At 35.0% G+C, this 18,293-nt stretch overlaps 1 protein-coding gene across 16 annotated transcripts in view; it reads right to left on the minus strand.

The window, feature by feature from the left end:
• Positions 1-17,617, minus strand: part of LOC144974815 (uncharacterized) — a 109,335-nt gene extending 91,718 nt beyond the window's left edge. For 10 of the 16 annotated variants that reach the window (XM_078918125.1, XM_078918114.1, XM_078918129.1 and 7 more), the window contains exons 1-3: positions 17,294-17,417; positions 12,026-12,244; positions 1,689-1,845 (exon numbers count right to left, since the gene is read on the minus strand). In XM_078918125.1, the coding sequence (XP_078774251.1) occupies positions 1,689-1,845; positions 12,026-12,244; positions 17,294-17,296 (379 nt within the window). In that variant the 5' untranslated portion in view covers positions 17,297-17,417. Of the gene's footprint in view, positions 1-1,688; positions 1,846-12,025; positions 12,245-17,293 lie in introns of all 16 variants that reach the window. The other 6 variants (XM_078918119.1, XM_078918124.1, XM_078918120.1 and 3 more) reach the window with 4 other exon arrangements.
• Positions 17,618-18,293: the final 676 nt, after the last annotated feature.

Here is an 18,293-nt window from a genome sequence, read left to right on the forward strand (position 1 = left end):
AAAAAAAAAATAAAAATAAAATAATAATAAATAATTTTTTAAAAAAAACAACAAAAAAAAAAAAAACAACAACAAAAAAAGACACCTAACAGACGAATTGTATTGTACCAAAAAAAAAAAAAAACAATAATAATTTGCTTCCAGTTGAGTGACCATATAATAACGCATCAAGAAGAACATTTGGCGTGTAAAAGTCTTCCTTTCTTTGGGGGTCTGGGTCCATGAGAGACTTTGGATAGTCTCATGCAGGGCGTTCGGAAAGATTTTTTGATGAGATCTACTTTTGTTCTTCGGTTAAAAACAAAACTCTTCATGGTTTTATTTTTCTTAGACGCAGCACTTATCAATCTAACTGCCAATGAGTAATCTGGACACTCAACTCTAGCAAACGTGCTTAAAACGCTTTACAAAGGAAGGGTCCCACACCAACTGCAACACGAAACATGAAGAACGAGACATGAAGCCGTTAAGGCGTTATTACATTTTTTTTTCCACCAAAAGAGACATTGTTAACGGCTAGGTACTTATTTTACACCAGAGTAAGGTGTGAGACTGTGAGTAAAGAGCCTTTTCCAATGACTCAACTAAGCGCCAAGTGAGGTTCGAACCCATAACCTTCTAATCTTTTTTTTTTTTTTAAGGGTTTTACGGCGCTTGCAACACATTTAGGTTATATCAGCGCCAGTAAAAAGGAAGAAAATGGGATAGTAAAAAGTTCTGGAATTACAATTAAAGCAGCCAAGAAAAAGTAAGACAAAGGGGAACTGGGAACAAATAGGGGTCAGATATAGATTCCAAGAGCAAGCATACCATCAATGTACTTATTTTGAGATCACCTATAAGTCTCATCTGGACACAAGCACAAAATCCAACAAAGAGGGACACGCTCAAATGCTTACACTACACATTAAAAATGACAAATATAATAATACATAACAGAGAGATGATTTACAAGGAAAAAAATATCATCTCCCAAAACAATAACTATGCATTTGACTGTTTCCCTCCCAGCCAGGACTCCAACCAGGGCCAGGACAAAACCAAGTAACCTCATTCCAAGACAAGGACAGAAAGCATGTTGGAAAACAGATATAAGGGGATAGAAGACACAGTATGTACCTCCCTGCCCACTATGGGAGGTCAGGATCCCCACCCAGACCTTCCAATCTAAAAGCGTGTTATACCACAAGACCACACAGACGTACAGCGCACTACGCCTTAGCGGTGATAGAACCTAAGAGCTTCACATGTCGCTAGCGCTATTCTCTCAAATTATACTGGAAAAGGGATGAAGATAAGGGGAACAAAGATGAGAAAGATGCTCACCAGTCCAAACACCCCCCCCCCCCCCCCTCCACACACACACACACAAACAGATAGATAGATAACCAGTTAGATAGATAGATAGATAGATAGATAGATAGATAGATAGATAGATAGATAGATAGATAGATAGATAGATAGATAGATAGATAGATAGATATATAGATAGATAGATAGATAGATAGGTAGATAGATAGATAGAAAGAGAGTGTGTGTGTGTGTATGTGTGTGTGTGTGTGTGAGAGAGAGAGAGAGAGAGAGAGAGAGAGAGAGAGAGAGAGAAGGGGGGGGGGGGGAGAGAAGTAGAAGAAATGAAGTAGGAAGAGAGCGATCTTTGGACACTCGAGGGATTGAATCTCACTTACTTTTCTCTCCCCTCCTATTGTTCTCCATGACTTCTACCCCAAACTGGATAAGGTCTCCTGAGTAGATCTCTCTGGCCGGACTCTCCTCCCCGCCTTTACACAAACGTTGGTTGTTGATGAATGTGCCATTACTGCTTTTGGTGTCTTGGAGGTAGAACTGTGGAGAAAATAAAACAAATTATGGTAGAAAGGAAGTAGGTCTCAACATTTTACAAGCGCATGCCATAAAACCACAAAACCGCACATACGCATGTCACTCCGAGAAGAGTTTATAATTTTGTTGTGGATGCCGAGTTTGTCATGTATTACGTCTTGCAACAAAATCAAGTGGACTTTGAGCTTGGGAAGTGACTAGACTCCGGCAATAAAATAAAACTCTCGTCAGTGTGTCCTATTTACTGTAATCTGCAGTCATTAACATCTTCCACCTTCCCTCACGATATCCAACAGCGATACCACTGTGGTTTCAATGAAGCCTGCACCACATCGTTGGTGAAAACGATTGGACCTGCTGACATAAACAACAATAATGGGAGAAATTATTATTTTCAGTATTGTCGTGTAAGGGCTATCGTGTACGCGGCCTATAGACAGAATGCTACTGACGTCGCCCAATTGTGCGTGTTGTTCGACTACAGCCAGAGAGATACTCAGATCTCACCATATCCCCTGCTTACCAAGGTGATGAGACACAAGCGTTTGTGTGCTATTTCAGCTAAATATAATTGTCTCGGCAGGCAGATCTGGCGAGTATTTATTGAAGCGTGTTCTATTAATATTACATGAAACCTCAAAGAGTAGTGATTCAAGGAAGTAGAAGACTATCGTGAGCCGCCGATGGCCGAGCGGTAACATGTTTAATCTTGTAACACGGTAAGACGATGTCTAGAATGGTTAATGACAGGAAGGGTGACATTAATGGGTAACTATCACCCTTCCGTGGAGTCCTTGGGTAAAGCACTTTCCTTTACTAACGTTCCCCTCCTTAGACTCATGTCGGGTGTGAATGAATACCTGACAAATTGCAGTGACGTATGTTGTAAAACGAGGAGGAGGAGGAGGAGGAGAGAATGTAGAAGAGAAGGGGAGAGGGAGTAAATGGATAGATAAAATCGAAGCTGTTATACATATGTCTGATAAAGAACTGGAATTCAATCATCCGTATCTTGATCCGGTCATTACCTATCAATAAAACAAGGAAGACAAAATAAACATCACTCGGTTGGAACGGTCATGTCAAATAATGGAAATAAGTGGACAAAGTGGAGACTCGTGAAATCGAAACCGGAAAAATGGGAAGGATTGGTGAAACACGTTATACACAATAACAGGCCGTGTGATACTTGGGTTGACTTGTAAGATCGAAACTTCATTGTAAACTCTTTAAATATATTATAGACAACCCAGAAATATAGCATGATATTTTATGATGGAAACTTGCTGACCGGGAAAATGAAATAGGTCTTTTCCCTTCATACGTAGGTATTAGTGGAGAAGTTTTAAGTATGACGGGATAAGCTTAAGGACAACATGACCATACAAACGGCAACAATGGCTCAACAGTATAGATAGTTCAATATAATGACCGAAGACTCCGAGGGGACGCAAGAAACGAGCAAGAGATACGGCCTAAGATTAAGTTTGTGAAGTCAGAGACAAACTCAGACAACTGTATGTAGTCCAAGGTTTGAGGTAAGTACAGATCGAAAAATTTGATATGATCAGTTGGCTGTGCGAGTTTCTTCTAAAAATTACTTTTTTTTTTTTAAACCCTGACAAAACAGGGGAAAAAATCTTTTTAATAAAACAAAAACAGGCACACACATCGATAACAGCCCTTATCGTTTGATGTAGAACATCGGGTAATTAGAAAGACGCGTGAGAAATTATTTACAAATCATTCCCGATCACGTTACCCCGATATTCTCGACTTTGTCAGCCAGTCAGTCAGCTGGCTTGTATAGTATCTTTCGTATCTGATTAACGAGATAAAAAGAAGGAATAAAAGAGCCATCGAACGACCGATACGCCCTTCGTCGACCAATTCCTCAATCACAGAATCGACAAGGGACAAGGAGGGCAAATACAATCACGCATAAGAAATCCATTTGGATTATGCCGCCTGCCCAAAACTATCCCCCCCCCCCCCCCCCCCCCTCTCTCTCTCTCTCTCTCTCTCTCTCTCTCTCTCTCTCTCTCTCTCTCTCTCTCTCTCTCTCTCTCTCCCTCTCTCTCTTTCTCTCTCTCCTCACCCTCTGCCTCCCTCCATATTTCAGTCTCACTCCCTCTTTCTTGTGACCTCCCATATCTTCTCCCTCCTTTCAATATTTTCTCTCTCCTCTTTTTCTGTTCCTCTTTGTACATGAGGCTGTGTCAAAATGTCGTTATTGTAACATTCGCAACAAAAATACTCCAATACTAAGTCATTTTGAAAAAAAAAACACCAAAGAACTAAAAACAAAATTTGTTTCCTTCAATTTTTTTTTTTTTTTTTTGTTGGGGGGGGGGGGGGGGGGATTTAATGGGGGGGTTTTTTTCTTGGTTTTTTTTTTTGGGTGGGGGGGGGGGGGAGGGAGGGGAGGGGGAGATTATATAATGAAAAATAAACCAAAAACTGATTATCTCGTCTCAAAAATAGCTTTTTAATGTGTCGAAAAAGTGAGACAAAGTTGATCCACACTTAAAACAAAACAAAAAATGTATTTTAAAAAATATTTTAGAAGATATTTCTGCTATTCTATGTAATATGCTACGTATAGATCGTCAGTTGTTTTTTTTTTTTTTTTTTTTTTTTGTTATTTTTCCTTATCCATTCCAAAGACACTGATGGAAGCCAGTCTTGTTATTAGTTCTTCAAAATGACTTAGTATTGGAGAGTTTTGTTTTGTTTTTTTTTCGGCGAATGTTACGCAAACGACCTATCGGCACAGCCTCACATTAATATGCACATTTGCGTGCGTGAGTGTGTTGTTTGTCTAATTAGTGCACGCCACACCGCGTGTGGACAAGAATGCATAGATAGAATGCTACCTAGATTACCCACGCACTTCATGTCCTATCTTCCGATCTCGTAAATACAAGCAAGAAAGCAGATTCAAATCATTTAATAATTAGTTACAGAGCAATAATAGCTTGTTGGAATTGTAATTAGCTCTTCTAATACATTGTCGGATCAGCAGCAATAACCCGCATCCATCAGCCTCAATCAGATAACAAAAGGGAAGGAGAGACATTGCATCGGAATCAATCATGAAATACTGAATACCGACTCCAGCGACACGCCTCGAACAAACTCAAAAGATATAACATAATCTTGAAAGCGTTGCCCTCATAATAACAATTTTCAACAACAACAAAAAAAAAAAAAGGGGGGGGGGGGATGAAATAAAAATCCCTCAATGCTACAGTAATGAATCTATCGCAGCGCTTGTTCTTATGTAATCACTCGTCCATTGCATTTATCAATGAAATAATTTTTATCCCACTTTTTGTTGGCTGAAGGGAAGGGGGGGGGGATTTTTTATAATATATTATTTATAACTATATTCTAAATATAAACATCTTATAATATGGCATTATCCCATGGTTTCACCATGCTCAATACGCGTTTTAAATTTATTTCTTTTGTTCATCTAGCAGCCCAATGTATCGCCTGTTAGGAGTCCATCGCTGAATCAGCACTCGTACAATATTCCTGCACCGAGGTAATGTTTTCGCACCTGAGTCTATAAGGGTATAATATTGCGTGTAATGCTCCTTACTAAAGGACACACAATCAGAGCCAGAGCTTTGTAAGTATAGCTAATGATCAGCGTCACCTGATTTTTTTTCCAAGACGAATCAAATAAATAACAAACCTGAACTTTTATATTGGGCAATATCCGCTAAATATGCTTAAAGCCCTTACAGGGAATCTCAAGCAAACCACAACGTTTACTATGTAGGACGAGACATGACGCTTGAAAGACGGCTTTACAATTGTGTTGTTGTTTGTTTTGTAGTTGATTTTGCGACAGAGTCAACACTGTTAACGGCCAGATACATACTCTTCTTACATCTAATTACGATGAGAGAATGTGAGCCTTTCAAAGGATTCGACTTTTGCCGTCCACAGATGGGCTCGAACCAGGGACATACAGGTCCGAAGGTGGGTGTCTTACCACAAGACTACAGAGCCGCGCACACAGTACCTCTTGGCCACGGAGATCACCCAATTACCCTGATTCCAGGGTCTTTGTTCCGTTTCTTTTTACTTTTACGTGCATTGACCATTGTCAGTGGAAGAATAGGCACGGCAGTCATGAATGCAGACAGGTGACAAAACCTCCCAAAGGATTTCTCACCAATTACTCCTTATCTTCGGAGTACAACGATCGGAATGCTAATTTTAAATCCATATTATTACATAATATACCAAACATTCCGTTCTGTAAGCTGTTTTATTTAGCCATTGACAGATCGCCCTGCGAGTCGAAATACGTATTTAGTCTGCCTTACATTGCTAAAAAAAAAAAAAAAAAAGTTTTTTACTTTTTTAAAAATCATTTTAGCCACAAGATTTTAATTTCATATCACCCTCGATTGTCAAACTCTTAAACCTGAGCCTCAGATTTGAGAGTTGTGGGTCATTTTAATCGACCGATATTTGAACAAGTGGAGATTATTTAACTGGATCAATGATCATTGATATACACTGTATATAATCTTTTCTAGCCAAAATGTTCTGGGGTTTTTCGTTTGTTTTTTTGTTTTTTTTTTTTTGTGTTTTTTTTTTGTCTTGTTTTGTTTTTTTAATTATTGTTTTGTTTGTAATGTTTTTGTTTTTTTGTTTTTTTTGGGGTTTTTTTTTTTATTTTTTTTTTTGGGGGGGGGGGTATATTTCGGGTGGGGCTTTTTCTTTCTTTCTTTTTTTTTTTGTTTGTTTGTTTTGACATTGTTTTTATTTTCGTTATGTTTTTGTTGTTAGGTTAGAGAACGGTTGATTGTTTCTTACGAGTATAAAAGGGTTATTTGCTACAGTTTTGGTTTTGAACCTAAGACTTGAGATTTACAGCACCTGCTTCTGACATTTCAACGCCAATGCATCGCCAGTTTTTTATTATTTTTTAAAATATGGGATAGCTTTTTGTTGTTTTTAAAAATTTATTTTAAATTTACACGCGCCCGAGAAAAGTTAAACATTAAAAAAAAAAAAAAATACTTATCCACTTGTCTAAAAGTCATTGACTTATTGGGGTCTTATTCTAGGTAACCCAAATATTGTGGTTTCCAGGCAAAAGGCGGAAATTGTTTTCAGAAATGGCCTCAATTCCGTTGGGACCGGTATCTAGAGGGAATTGACCCCAAAACAACAACAACAACGACATTCTCTATTGTCTTCTGGCACTCTTCTACTGACTTCATTTCCTGTTATTATCAACATAAGTACCTCCTCTACTCACGTTTCTGAAACAACAACGACAACAACATTCGCGTAATTGTACTTTGACTAATGACACCACTGCACTGACTACTTTTCGTTGAAAGGATTACGAGTAAGAAAACAATGTAAACAAACCCGCTCCTACAGACAAGCGGTTTGTTAATGTGTTATCTACAGTTGGATGGACCATGGCAGACTTGCCAAATTGAAAACTTCAACTTTAGAAATTTCTATGTCAATTTTTAGTAATTTGACAAGGAAATTCGTAATTTCTGAAATTGTGTATGAACAACCACAATATTATTATTATTATTATTATTATTATTATTATTATTATTATTATTATTATTATTATTATTATTATTATTATTATTATTATTATTATTATTATTATTATTATTATTATTATTATTATCATTATTATAGTAGTAGTAGTAGTAGTAGTAGTAGTAGTAGTAGTAGTAGTAGTAGTAGTAGTAGTAGTAGTAGTAGTTCTTCTTCTTCTTCTTCTTCTTCTTCTCATTATTTTTTTTAAATTATCATTTAAGTATTACTCAGAATTTAAAATTCGTAATTTTCCAAAAAATTTTGTAATTGGCCATGAAATTGTCTAAAATTCGTAAAATTACGAAAAATTCGTAAGATTCGGCATGTATGACATGGCGTTTGATAACAAATGGACAAGAAACAAAAGCACAGCTGAATCATATATCATATGCACAAGACAAAATTCCAGTCGTTATCTTGCGTATCCCGATGTCCGAAAATATATATTTTGTATGTTCTTCGTTGCAAGTTAAAGTACTTAATATAATATCTTTCAATGGAATTCAAGGGCTAATCAAAAGCTTATAACTGTGCTTTGTAATAATTAAAACAAACAAAACGAAAATAAATATCCTACATTATAACTAAGGCAGCCCTATCCATTTTAATGCAACATCGTTTTATGCCTTTTTTAAGTTGAACATGCAAAATGACATGCCATAGAAATTTGCATACCATTGTAATTGGGCTATTAATCTCAAGGAGCAAATGAATGGCAATTAGTAATAAAGTGTGGCACTTGGAAGATAAAAGACGGACTGGTTAAAAATGAAGGAAAAGGAGAATGAGGAATGGGAGGGGGAAGAGGAGGAGGAGGGAACAGTGAAAGGAGGTAAATAAGAATAACAACATCAACAACAATAATAATAATAATAATAATAATAATAATAATAATAATAATAATAATAATAATAATAATAATGTGAAATTCAATGTCAATTTAATTGTTTTCCCACGTATTGCTTGTTTTTAAATTAGACTGGAAAATGCAGAGAGAGAGAGAGAGAGAGAGAGAGAGAGAGAGAGAGAGAGGGAAGGAGAGAGAGAGAGAGGATTATATATATATATATATATATATATATATATATTATATATATATATATATTATATATATATATATATATAATATATAATATATATATATATATATAGGGGGAAGGGAGGGAGGAATAGAGCGGAAGAGGTGAGAACGGGTACTTAATGATTCAAAATCAAAAACAATGTTAATTTACCTTTAAAAATATCCACAGCCGTTCAAATAATAAGACAGTATCAACATTTATGTAGCCAGCGAAACTGGCTTATTCGATAATTAAATTTGTTGTTCTTTTTGTTTTTGTTTTGATAGCATGATAAGTGATTAGTTCTTGACAACTTGCAAACAGAATCTAATTTGACCATATTGTGATGTTTAGCTAATGCCTAAAAGCTTAAACTCAACAGTCCTAGCTGGTGAGCATTTGATAGAATCGCATTCATAATAACATATGAGAATAGTCTTAATCAATCAATATCTGATCAAAATGAAAAAAAATATAATAATAATAAATAAATAAATAAATAAATAAATAAATAAATAAATAAATAAATAAATAAATAAATAAATAAATAAATAAATAAATAGAAGACATTAACCAAGAAAATGGACAAATCAACATCTTGTAATTTTGCTTCAGCAGTTCATAGTCATATAAAATGAATCCATAAACAAATTATTCAGAACTTTATTCACAGAGACTATAAAATATTGCAGAATAAAAAATGAATTTAAAAATAAAAAAACTCCCACTTTCGGCAATTGCGAATCAGTATTAGACGGTCTAAGCTGAATTAAAAGAAATATGAATCTCTATTTATTCCATGCCACTTAGAAAGTCAAATTCTTATTTCATACGTGAAATCACAAACAAAACAAATTCACATGCTGACATCTAGCAATTGGATAAGACAACAATAACGAGGTTTCCCAAATTCTACTTTAAGAAAGTCTGAATTTTCGTGGAGAAAAAGCTTGCCCGACTTCGACAATTCCAAAATACTCTCTGTATTATTTTATTCAAACTTTGTAAGAGAAGAAACCTGAATTTCTAAACAAATATTTTATCATTATTGTGATTTTGTGATGAATAGTAAAGAATCTTTTTAAATGTAAAGAGGAGAAAATGTCAGTCTGGTTTGATGAGTGTTTGGGCATGGGATTCTCATTCAAGTGAAGTCGAGGTAGTGATCAGTCATTTGAAATGATTGTATTCAAACATATTAAAGGATAATAATGAATGCAGCCCTGACATGCTTTAAATGGGAATTTTTAGTCTTCATAAAAATCGCAAATGGTAATTCAACCCAAAATCTTGACACAAATGACACATTAAACCATATTTTGGCAATATTATGACACAAATTAATACTATCACATACACATACATCCATTTCCTAGTATAAGACTTATATGTCAAGAAATATTTTATATGTTGTAAATATCCTTTCAATCATGCAATTGGAAACACCATCAATGTTACTTAACCACTACAGAAAGAGATGATTTTTTTTTTTTTTTTTTTTCCAAAAAAGTCATATACCTGGATACCTCTTCTTCGGGTTGAAGGCTCTGCCTGTAATACCCGCTCTGCACTATATCTGATATATCTTCGCACACCTGCATGGTTGGGGCGGAGGCGGTAACGCTTGTAATGCCAATGCTTGTCTAACTTGTCTTTTAACTTATTCACTGTCCTCGCTTTAATAATATCTTCTGGAAGGCTGTTCCAGTTATTTGTCACTCTCAAATCCAAAGGAGCATTTTCTGACATTTAATCTAGCCTGTCTTTTTAAAAATTTATCGCTATGTCCTCTCGTTCTATTAAATGTGCTCTCTGATAGTATATGCTCTCTATCTACTCTAACTTTCTCGTTTATTATCTTATATACTTGTATCATGTCTCCTCTTTGTCTCCTGTAGTACAGTGATGGTAGGTTGAGATGCCTTAGTCTTATCTTCATATGGTAGATGCTTCCAATGCTGAACAAAGCTTCATCGCTCTCCTTTGTACCCTTTCAATTTTATCAATGTCACTGACATGCTGTGATATCCTCGGTGCATTACCATATTCAAGTGTTGGTCGTACCAGAGCAGTGTAGAGCCGCCTAATAATCTCATTATCTCTTCTCGTGAATGTTCTTTTAATAATTCCGAGAGTTCTGTTTGCTTTATTTACTGCACAGTTGACATGATGGTGGAAGGATAGTCTGTTGTCTACGTGCACTCCTAGATCCTTTTCTACTTCTGTTTCCCCTGGCTGCTGGTACACTCCGTTATCGTCCCTCAATCTGTATGTGTGTTTTGGATTTTTGTATCCAAGATGCATTACGCTGCATTTGCTTGCATTAAACTTATCTGATCAGTCTGATAATTTGTCGATATCCTCTTGTATAGTATGTCGGTCACTTTCCATTCCTACAGGTCCGAACAAGTTTGTATCGTCAGCAAATATTCTGACCACATTATATACAACATCAGGTAGATCGTTGATGAATACCACGAGTAATACTGGACCCAGAACACTTCCCTGTGGAATGCTGCTGGTGACATCCGACCACTGATTCTCTGTTTTCTGTTGTGCAGAAAGCTAGATATCCATTCGTTGATCTTTCCTCTGATGCCATAGCTATGTAGTTTTTGAATGAGCTTTTCATGGGGTACAGTGTCAAATGCCTTTTTAAAGTCGAGGTAGACCACATCCATCGGTTCCACCCTATCCAAGGCATCTGTCTGTTCTTGAATGCAGGTAATTAGTTGTGTCATGCATGATCTCTGAGGCACGAAGCCATGTTGCTCGTCACAGAACAGATTGTTTGTGACCATATGCTCCATCATGTGTTCTTTAATTATTGCTTCCATCACTTTGCACAGAACTGCCGTCCGACTCACAGGTCGATAATTGTTAGGAATGTTTCTATCACCATTTTAAAATATCGGAGAAACCTGTCCAAGTTTCCATTGTTGTGGCAAGTTCCCCTTACGTAACGACGATGAAAATATGGTTTGAAGCGGTGTGGCAATTTCATTCACAATTTCCTTTATCACTCGAGGGTGGAGTCTGTCAGGTCCTGCTGATTTGCCCGGGTTAAGCTTCATAATATGTTTTACTATGTCTTCTTTCTTTATATCTATATTGACAAGCACTTCGCCGTGATGTTTTGTCTCCAAATACACTGGGATGTGTTCAGACACGGCAATTCTAAAAAGTGTCGCTTAGCCTTGGCAATATATCTATCGTTAATACAAACGGCCCATGAGCTATGCGTAGCGCTGTGGAAGTGGAACATTCCTAATTACTTTATGGTCATTCGACTACGATTCATGAATTCTTTCTTTCTTCATTTATTTCTTTCCTTTTTTTAAATATTTGAATTTGACGAATTGACTGATTTCAGTTAATTGACTGAGAATTTACAGGTCTAAAATAATAATAACAATATGAAGAGCATAAATGTAAATGTGATAATTTTCTCTTTTTTTCATGACTGGTAAAAAAAAAAAAAATTAAGAAAAAGAAAAAAAAAAAAGGAAAAAAAACATCCTGCTTACCTTTCCAGCCTCATACCACAACATGGCATGGTGACGAGATAAAACCTTGCAGTCAAATATTCCATTGTTAGCAGAGGGTCGAGCCCTAGCCACTGATCTCCCAATCTTAACAGTCTCATGCAGGGAGATGTGTCTTTCCTGGAATGGATGCGAATTTGGTCGGCATGACAGAATAGCCAATGCCGACATAGTAGTGCAAAGCGTTTCCTCCCCGTCCACCTGAAATTAATGAGTGAAAAATGAAGTGAACTGAAATATGAGAAAATATGAGTATCTGCTAAATATGAAAACAAGCTGAAGAAAAAACACCCAGAGTTGTATGCCCTGTCCTATGACAAAACTGGAAGGCACATGAAAACATCTACCGTTGCACAAGAATTAAGATGACTTGTTTGTGAATTATTATAAATTTAAAGCAAAAATTCTGATGATGTCTTTTATCTACTTTCTGTTCCATTAATATCCATCCATCTTCTATTCCCTGTAGGGAGTAGTACAAACATGGCATAACAATACCATGCTTGATACTACATCTTAAAGAATGAAAATTTGGTAATGTTGTCTTAAAACTCACTCTTGTAAAAACCTTACACAGTTTAAAATAACTGCCTAATGACTAGCAAAGCTTCCATGTTTTTCATCATCAAATGCCAATTACTGTTATAAAAAAAAAGCTGGGTGTCTTTTCAATATGCTTACTTCATTATATTAATCTGTAATCATCTTCAAAAGACTTATTTTCGTCAATTTTCATGATTTATCCACATAGGTGTTATATTTTTATATTATATATATATATATCATTTTAAAGCTTAAACTGTGAGGAATCTGTTGGAGCAGGAGACAATCATGTCACAACAACAAGTAGGTCACTTGGTGGTGACCCTGATTAACATCGACAGGAATAATGAAAGAAAGGTTAACATTCTGAAGAGATAAATGAATCAAAACACATGGATATAGGTCCATCTCGGCAAATAATAACAATAGATACAATATTTTTGAAATGGAAAAAAAAAAAAATTCATCATAGATTAATAAACGGGCTAATCACATGATGAGACAAATAATGGAAAGATAATAACAAGAGATGAAGTGAATAGAAAAGTGCCAGAGGGCAATAGAGAATAAAAACTTTGCGGCGATGGGGGCTCAAAACCAACAACCCTACTGTTATGACAACTCCGCCTGGGCGAGAAAGGTTCGCTCTACAATCAACACCATCAACCAAACCAACCGTAATGTCTATCTTGAGTCCGTCTCCTGACTTCTTGAGGTCATGAGTTCAACTCACAAATTCTGCAAAGTGTGTTAGCCAGCAGTAAAGCTTAATAGCTATATTATCAAACACAAACATATAACATAGAGACAATTGAGACATTGAGTAAGCTCCAATATTGGGGTGAACATTAATTCAGAAAAGTGAGTGGGACAGACGCTTATGTGGATAATAACAAGAGATGAAGTGAGTAGAAAAGTGCCAGAGGACAAAAGAGAATAATAAATTTGCGGCGAAGGGGGCTCGAAACCACGACCCTACTGTTACTGTTGTGGGTTTGAGCCCCCATCGCTGCAAAATTTTTATTCTCTATTGTCTTCTGGTATCTTTCTATTCACTACATCTCTTGTATTGTAATTTTATCAACATAAGTGCCTGCTCCACTGACTTTTCCCATATAACGGAAAGGTAACTTGCATAGATTTTTTTTTCTCTTTAATAGTAAATATGAAGACTACATTTTGGTCATTTTGGTGAGTTTATATTGTAATAGCATTAGAAGTCTAAGTAGTGGTCGTGATAATGGTGTTTACAAATAGGAACTGATTTTACTATTAATAATACTAATCTGACATTGTATTTGTATCTCATTGTTTTCTCCAACAGCAGTTCAGTAATAGTGATATTTGATAATCAATGAAAGTCCAGCTACATAATCAATTTTCTTATTCTCAGACATGTCTGAGAATAATCACAGCGGGAAGCAATAATAGAATCTGATTATATATTATAAAAAATGAATTCAAATTTAAAAAAAAAAAAATTTTAAGCAACTCATGAAAACAATTATTTCCATTGATTCCACCATGAATATGAATATGAATTATTGCTTTAAAATGCTTTGCGATATAAGTGAACTGTAAAAAAGTTTGATCCCTATTCATTTTTGTGCAAAATAACATTGTCACTAATTTCATTTTCAGCTGTGAAATTTTTGGTTGAACAAATCTGAATCAGTGAATCTGGAGGAAAAGCCCCAAAATCAAAGAATCTTTATATTATGACATATAGTTATAGTGATTAAATTTGTAGTAAAAGTAGCAGGTCCTGAGATAGAGAGAGAGAGAGAGAGAGAGAGAGAGAGAGAGAGAGAGAGAATAGAGAGAGAGAGAGAGAGAGAGAGAGAGAGAGAGAGAGAGAGAAAAGAGAGAGAAAAGAAAGAGAGAGAGAGAGAGAGAGAGTTGTTCTGAGAGAGAGAGAGAGAGAGAGAGAAGTGATATCGGTATAAATTATAAAGTCAGAATGAATGGTCCAGTTCCAAACTCGATTCTAAAACAACTAAATGCACCACACTCATACTAGATAAGACGTCTATTACTATTACAGTCTACTAATCATCATCCATTTATACTTAGGCTGTCATTATTCCCAGACGCCTGTCTGGGGATAATAAAAATTCGTTATCCCCAGACAGGTGTCTGGGGATAACCAATTTTTGTTATCCCCAGACACCTGTCTGAGGATACTATCCCCAGACGCATGTAGCAAGTGGGCAGAAAGATTTTATGCAAAATGCCAAACTAGGCGTGAAAAATACCAAATATTCTGGAAAAAATACTTGTGGTTGTGTCCCAAAACAGTTAATATATCAAGTGATATTTAACACAAGATGAAAATAAATAGTGATCAAATGTCAAATCCAGCTCTTTTTAAAAAAAATATTTTAAAGCAAATGGATCAATGAAATTTCTTTTGTTACTTTGATCTGAAAACGTCAAACTGGCAATTCGACTTTTTATTTTCAACCAGGAAGAAAGTTGTTAATCATCAAATCTGTTCATAGTCCACCAACCATTTAAATTTTCATTACCAACCTACCTGTTAACTTTATTGATCATCTCTTGTTTCTATAATTTGCTCATTCTGGCCACAATTTTGAGGACGACCGGGAATAATTTTTATGTCGCGGACGAATTCCTAGGCCATGGTGTTGTTCGCCCCAAAGCCCAAAACCCACACCTGTTATTTTCCTGTCTGCTTCGCACAAGACAATACAATTTAGTATCACACGTCCACAGAACTTGAACTAGATCCAACAACATATTTTTATTCGAATCAGAGATGAAAATAACTACCAAAACAAGGAAGCAAAAATGCTGGAAATATGTTTAGCTCATATATGAATTTAAAATATTGCGATAGCGGTGTGGATAGGCAGCTCAGTGGGTAAGGCCACCTTTCATTTTACTCCTTTTAGCTGCACAGATTCGACCCAGTCGCGACCGCCCCCCCCCCCCCCCCCCTCCCCACTCATTTTTTTTTTTTTTTTTACTTTTCTTTCTTTCTTCCCAATTGATTTTTATTGTTTTCACTTTTTTTCATTCTTAATCAGAATTTTTTATTTTCATAATTTTATTTCTTATTTATTTCTCTAGATTTATTTTGTTTTTTTTTTTTTTGTTTCTGATAATATAATAATAATAATAATAATAATAATAATAATAATATAATAATTAATAATAATATAATAATAATAATAATAATAGTAATATTTGTTATTATTATTACTATTACCATCATAATCATTGTTATATTATTATCAATATTAGTATTATTTTTAGTATTAATACTCTTATTATCATACTATTACTATTATTATTATTATTATTATTATTATTATATTATTATTATTATTATTATTATTATTATTATTATTATTATTATTATTATAATTATTATTATTATTATTATTATTATTATTATTATTATTATTATTATTATTATTATTATTATTATCATTATTATTATATTATTATTGTTAACACTATTCCCTGCTCCGAGGGAAATCTCTCTTTTTCTTTTTTTTTTTTTTATTTTGACCTAAACCTTAGAGTTTTTTGTTTGCTAAACCTTTATGTAAATGTTCCGTTTCTGAGCATGAATTTCTTGAATTGTTTTTATTTTTAAAACAATTATTGTTTTTATTTTTAACACAATTATTGTTTGTTTTTTTTTTTCTCCTCTATCTGACCATTTGGTCGCTCTCTGAATATTTCTGTTTGTTTGCTTTATAATTATTTATTCTTTTTAGACACTATCTGAGATCGGAGTGGGGACGAATATATTTGCTAGAAACTAGAAAAAAAACAAGAGAGAGAGAGAGAGAGAGAGAGAGAGAGAGAGAGAGAGAGAGAGAGAGTTTAATAATAAAAAAAGAGGTGGGGGGAGGATGGATGGGACATTTATCCCTTTCAACGTTCTGTAAAAAGAAGACGGAATTTAAATTTTTAAAAATTTAAAAAAAGTGACGTTACCAGGATTCGAACCCACAACGTCGATTATGGTCAAACTTCCAGGGCAGACGACTAAACCATTCGGCCATGACACCCACTTCGAAGTCGACGCATATTGTGTATATGTAGTAACAACTGATTTTAATGTTGGTTAATTTTATGTTTTTATAGATATTTTATTAACTTTCCTTATTTCTATGTGCATCTGGAAACATTCCATATTCTGGAATGTGGATAATTGTTTAAAAGAGCGGAGTTTCAAATATGCGTCTGGGGATAATGAAAATTCGTTATCCCCAGACACCTGTCTGGGGATAACAAATTTTTATTATCCCCAGACAGGTGTCTGGGGATAATCACAGCGTTATACTTATACACATTCTCATTCACATACAATACCATCATCAAACCCTTTCTTTTCTAATTTCTAAGATCTAGATAGACTAACTTAGACCAATATGTGAAGTTGACTCTGTTATGGCACGAAAAGGATTTAGGAACAGTACAAACAATTCATTGTCATTCATTGATTTTGATTTGTCAACCGAATTCTGATTCACTCTCTCCTCTCCTCACTTCACTCATCTCATCAATTATAATCCAAATATTCCAAATCCGATATATAAATTGTGAAGGAACTACTCTCAGTGCAGATTAAATAATATATAAATACTCCTAAATTAATTAGCACAACATTTAAGACACGGTTCTGGAAAATATTGGGATTGTATATTTCTTAGCAAGGAAACCACTTACCATTTTACTATTATTATTTTTGATTCACACTGACCCTACATTTTATCTTCCTTCAGAACGGATGAAGACTTCCATCTTGAATGTTATGCTTTACTCTCAAAACGATACAATTGGTAGGAAATAACTTTATTAGTTACTGCACCTAATTTAATAAAATTGTGCATAAATATACGGTATTTTTTGTGATCTTATTTTCTATTACATAATGTTTTGAAATCAAAGACAAGTTATTCCAAACGATACAATTTATGATGGGTTTGAGATTATTCATCTCAACACAGGTAGCCAATTTTCTTTTCCGTCCGTAAGAGCACTTTTTGTGATGCCAGATCATCTGTTTTGTACCACTTTAGCAACTCCAAGAGCCCTTTAATAGTTGAATTAGATTTCAACGTAACAGTAAATAAGTTGATGGCTGCACGACATTTATATGTCATGATATCAATCATTGATAAAATACTGAGGGTAGACATGCAAGCGGCTATTTGGTCAAGTGATATGACATTCACCTTCGGACCTGAAGGTCCAGGGTTCAAGTCCCTGATCTTACTGTACCCAGGTGCAAAATGAGTACCTGACCGTTGACAGCACCATCTGTCAGAAAAAATACAATACTATATCAGCTAGCAGTCGTCATGTCTCATCCTACGTGTTAAGCGTTGATGTTTGCTAGAGACTCCCTGTAAATCGCTTTCAGCGCATATAATGGATATTGCCCTATATAAAAGCTCAATTATTTTGGCTATAAGCTCGTATTTATATCTCAGTGAGTCTATGAAGTTCAACGACAAAAGAATACTTTACTGTCGGAGGGGTCAGGATTGTAATCTGGACATGGAGCTGTCAAAAACGTGTACAAGTACACTTTTCATAAAGAATAATATTGAGTCATTATCTCTGCGGAGATTACGTTCGATAGAAAAGCATTCATGTCTCTCCTCTATAAAAGGTGTGAACAAACACAAAGCTTGAAAGCATACCACCCCGACATATAGCTCTC

Source organism: Berghia stephanieae, chromosome 6, assembly GCF_034508935.2.
Source record: "Berghia stephanieae isolate SIO BIC M18660-M18661 chromosome 6, UCSD_Bste_1.3, whole genome shotgun sequence".
Taxonomy (NCBI): domain Eukaryota; kingdom Metazoa; phylum Mollusca; class Gastropoda; order Nudibranchia; family Aeolidiidae; genus Berghia; species Berghia stephanieae.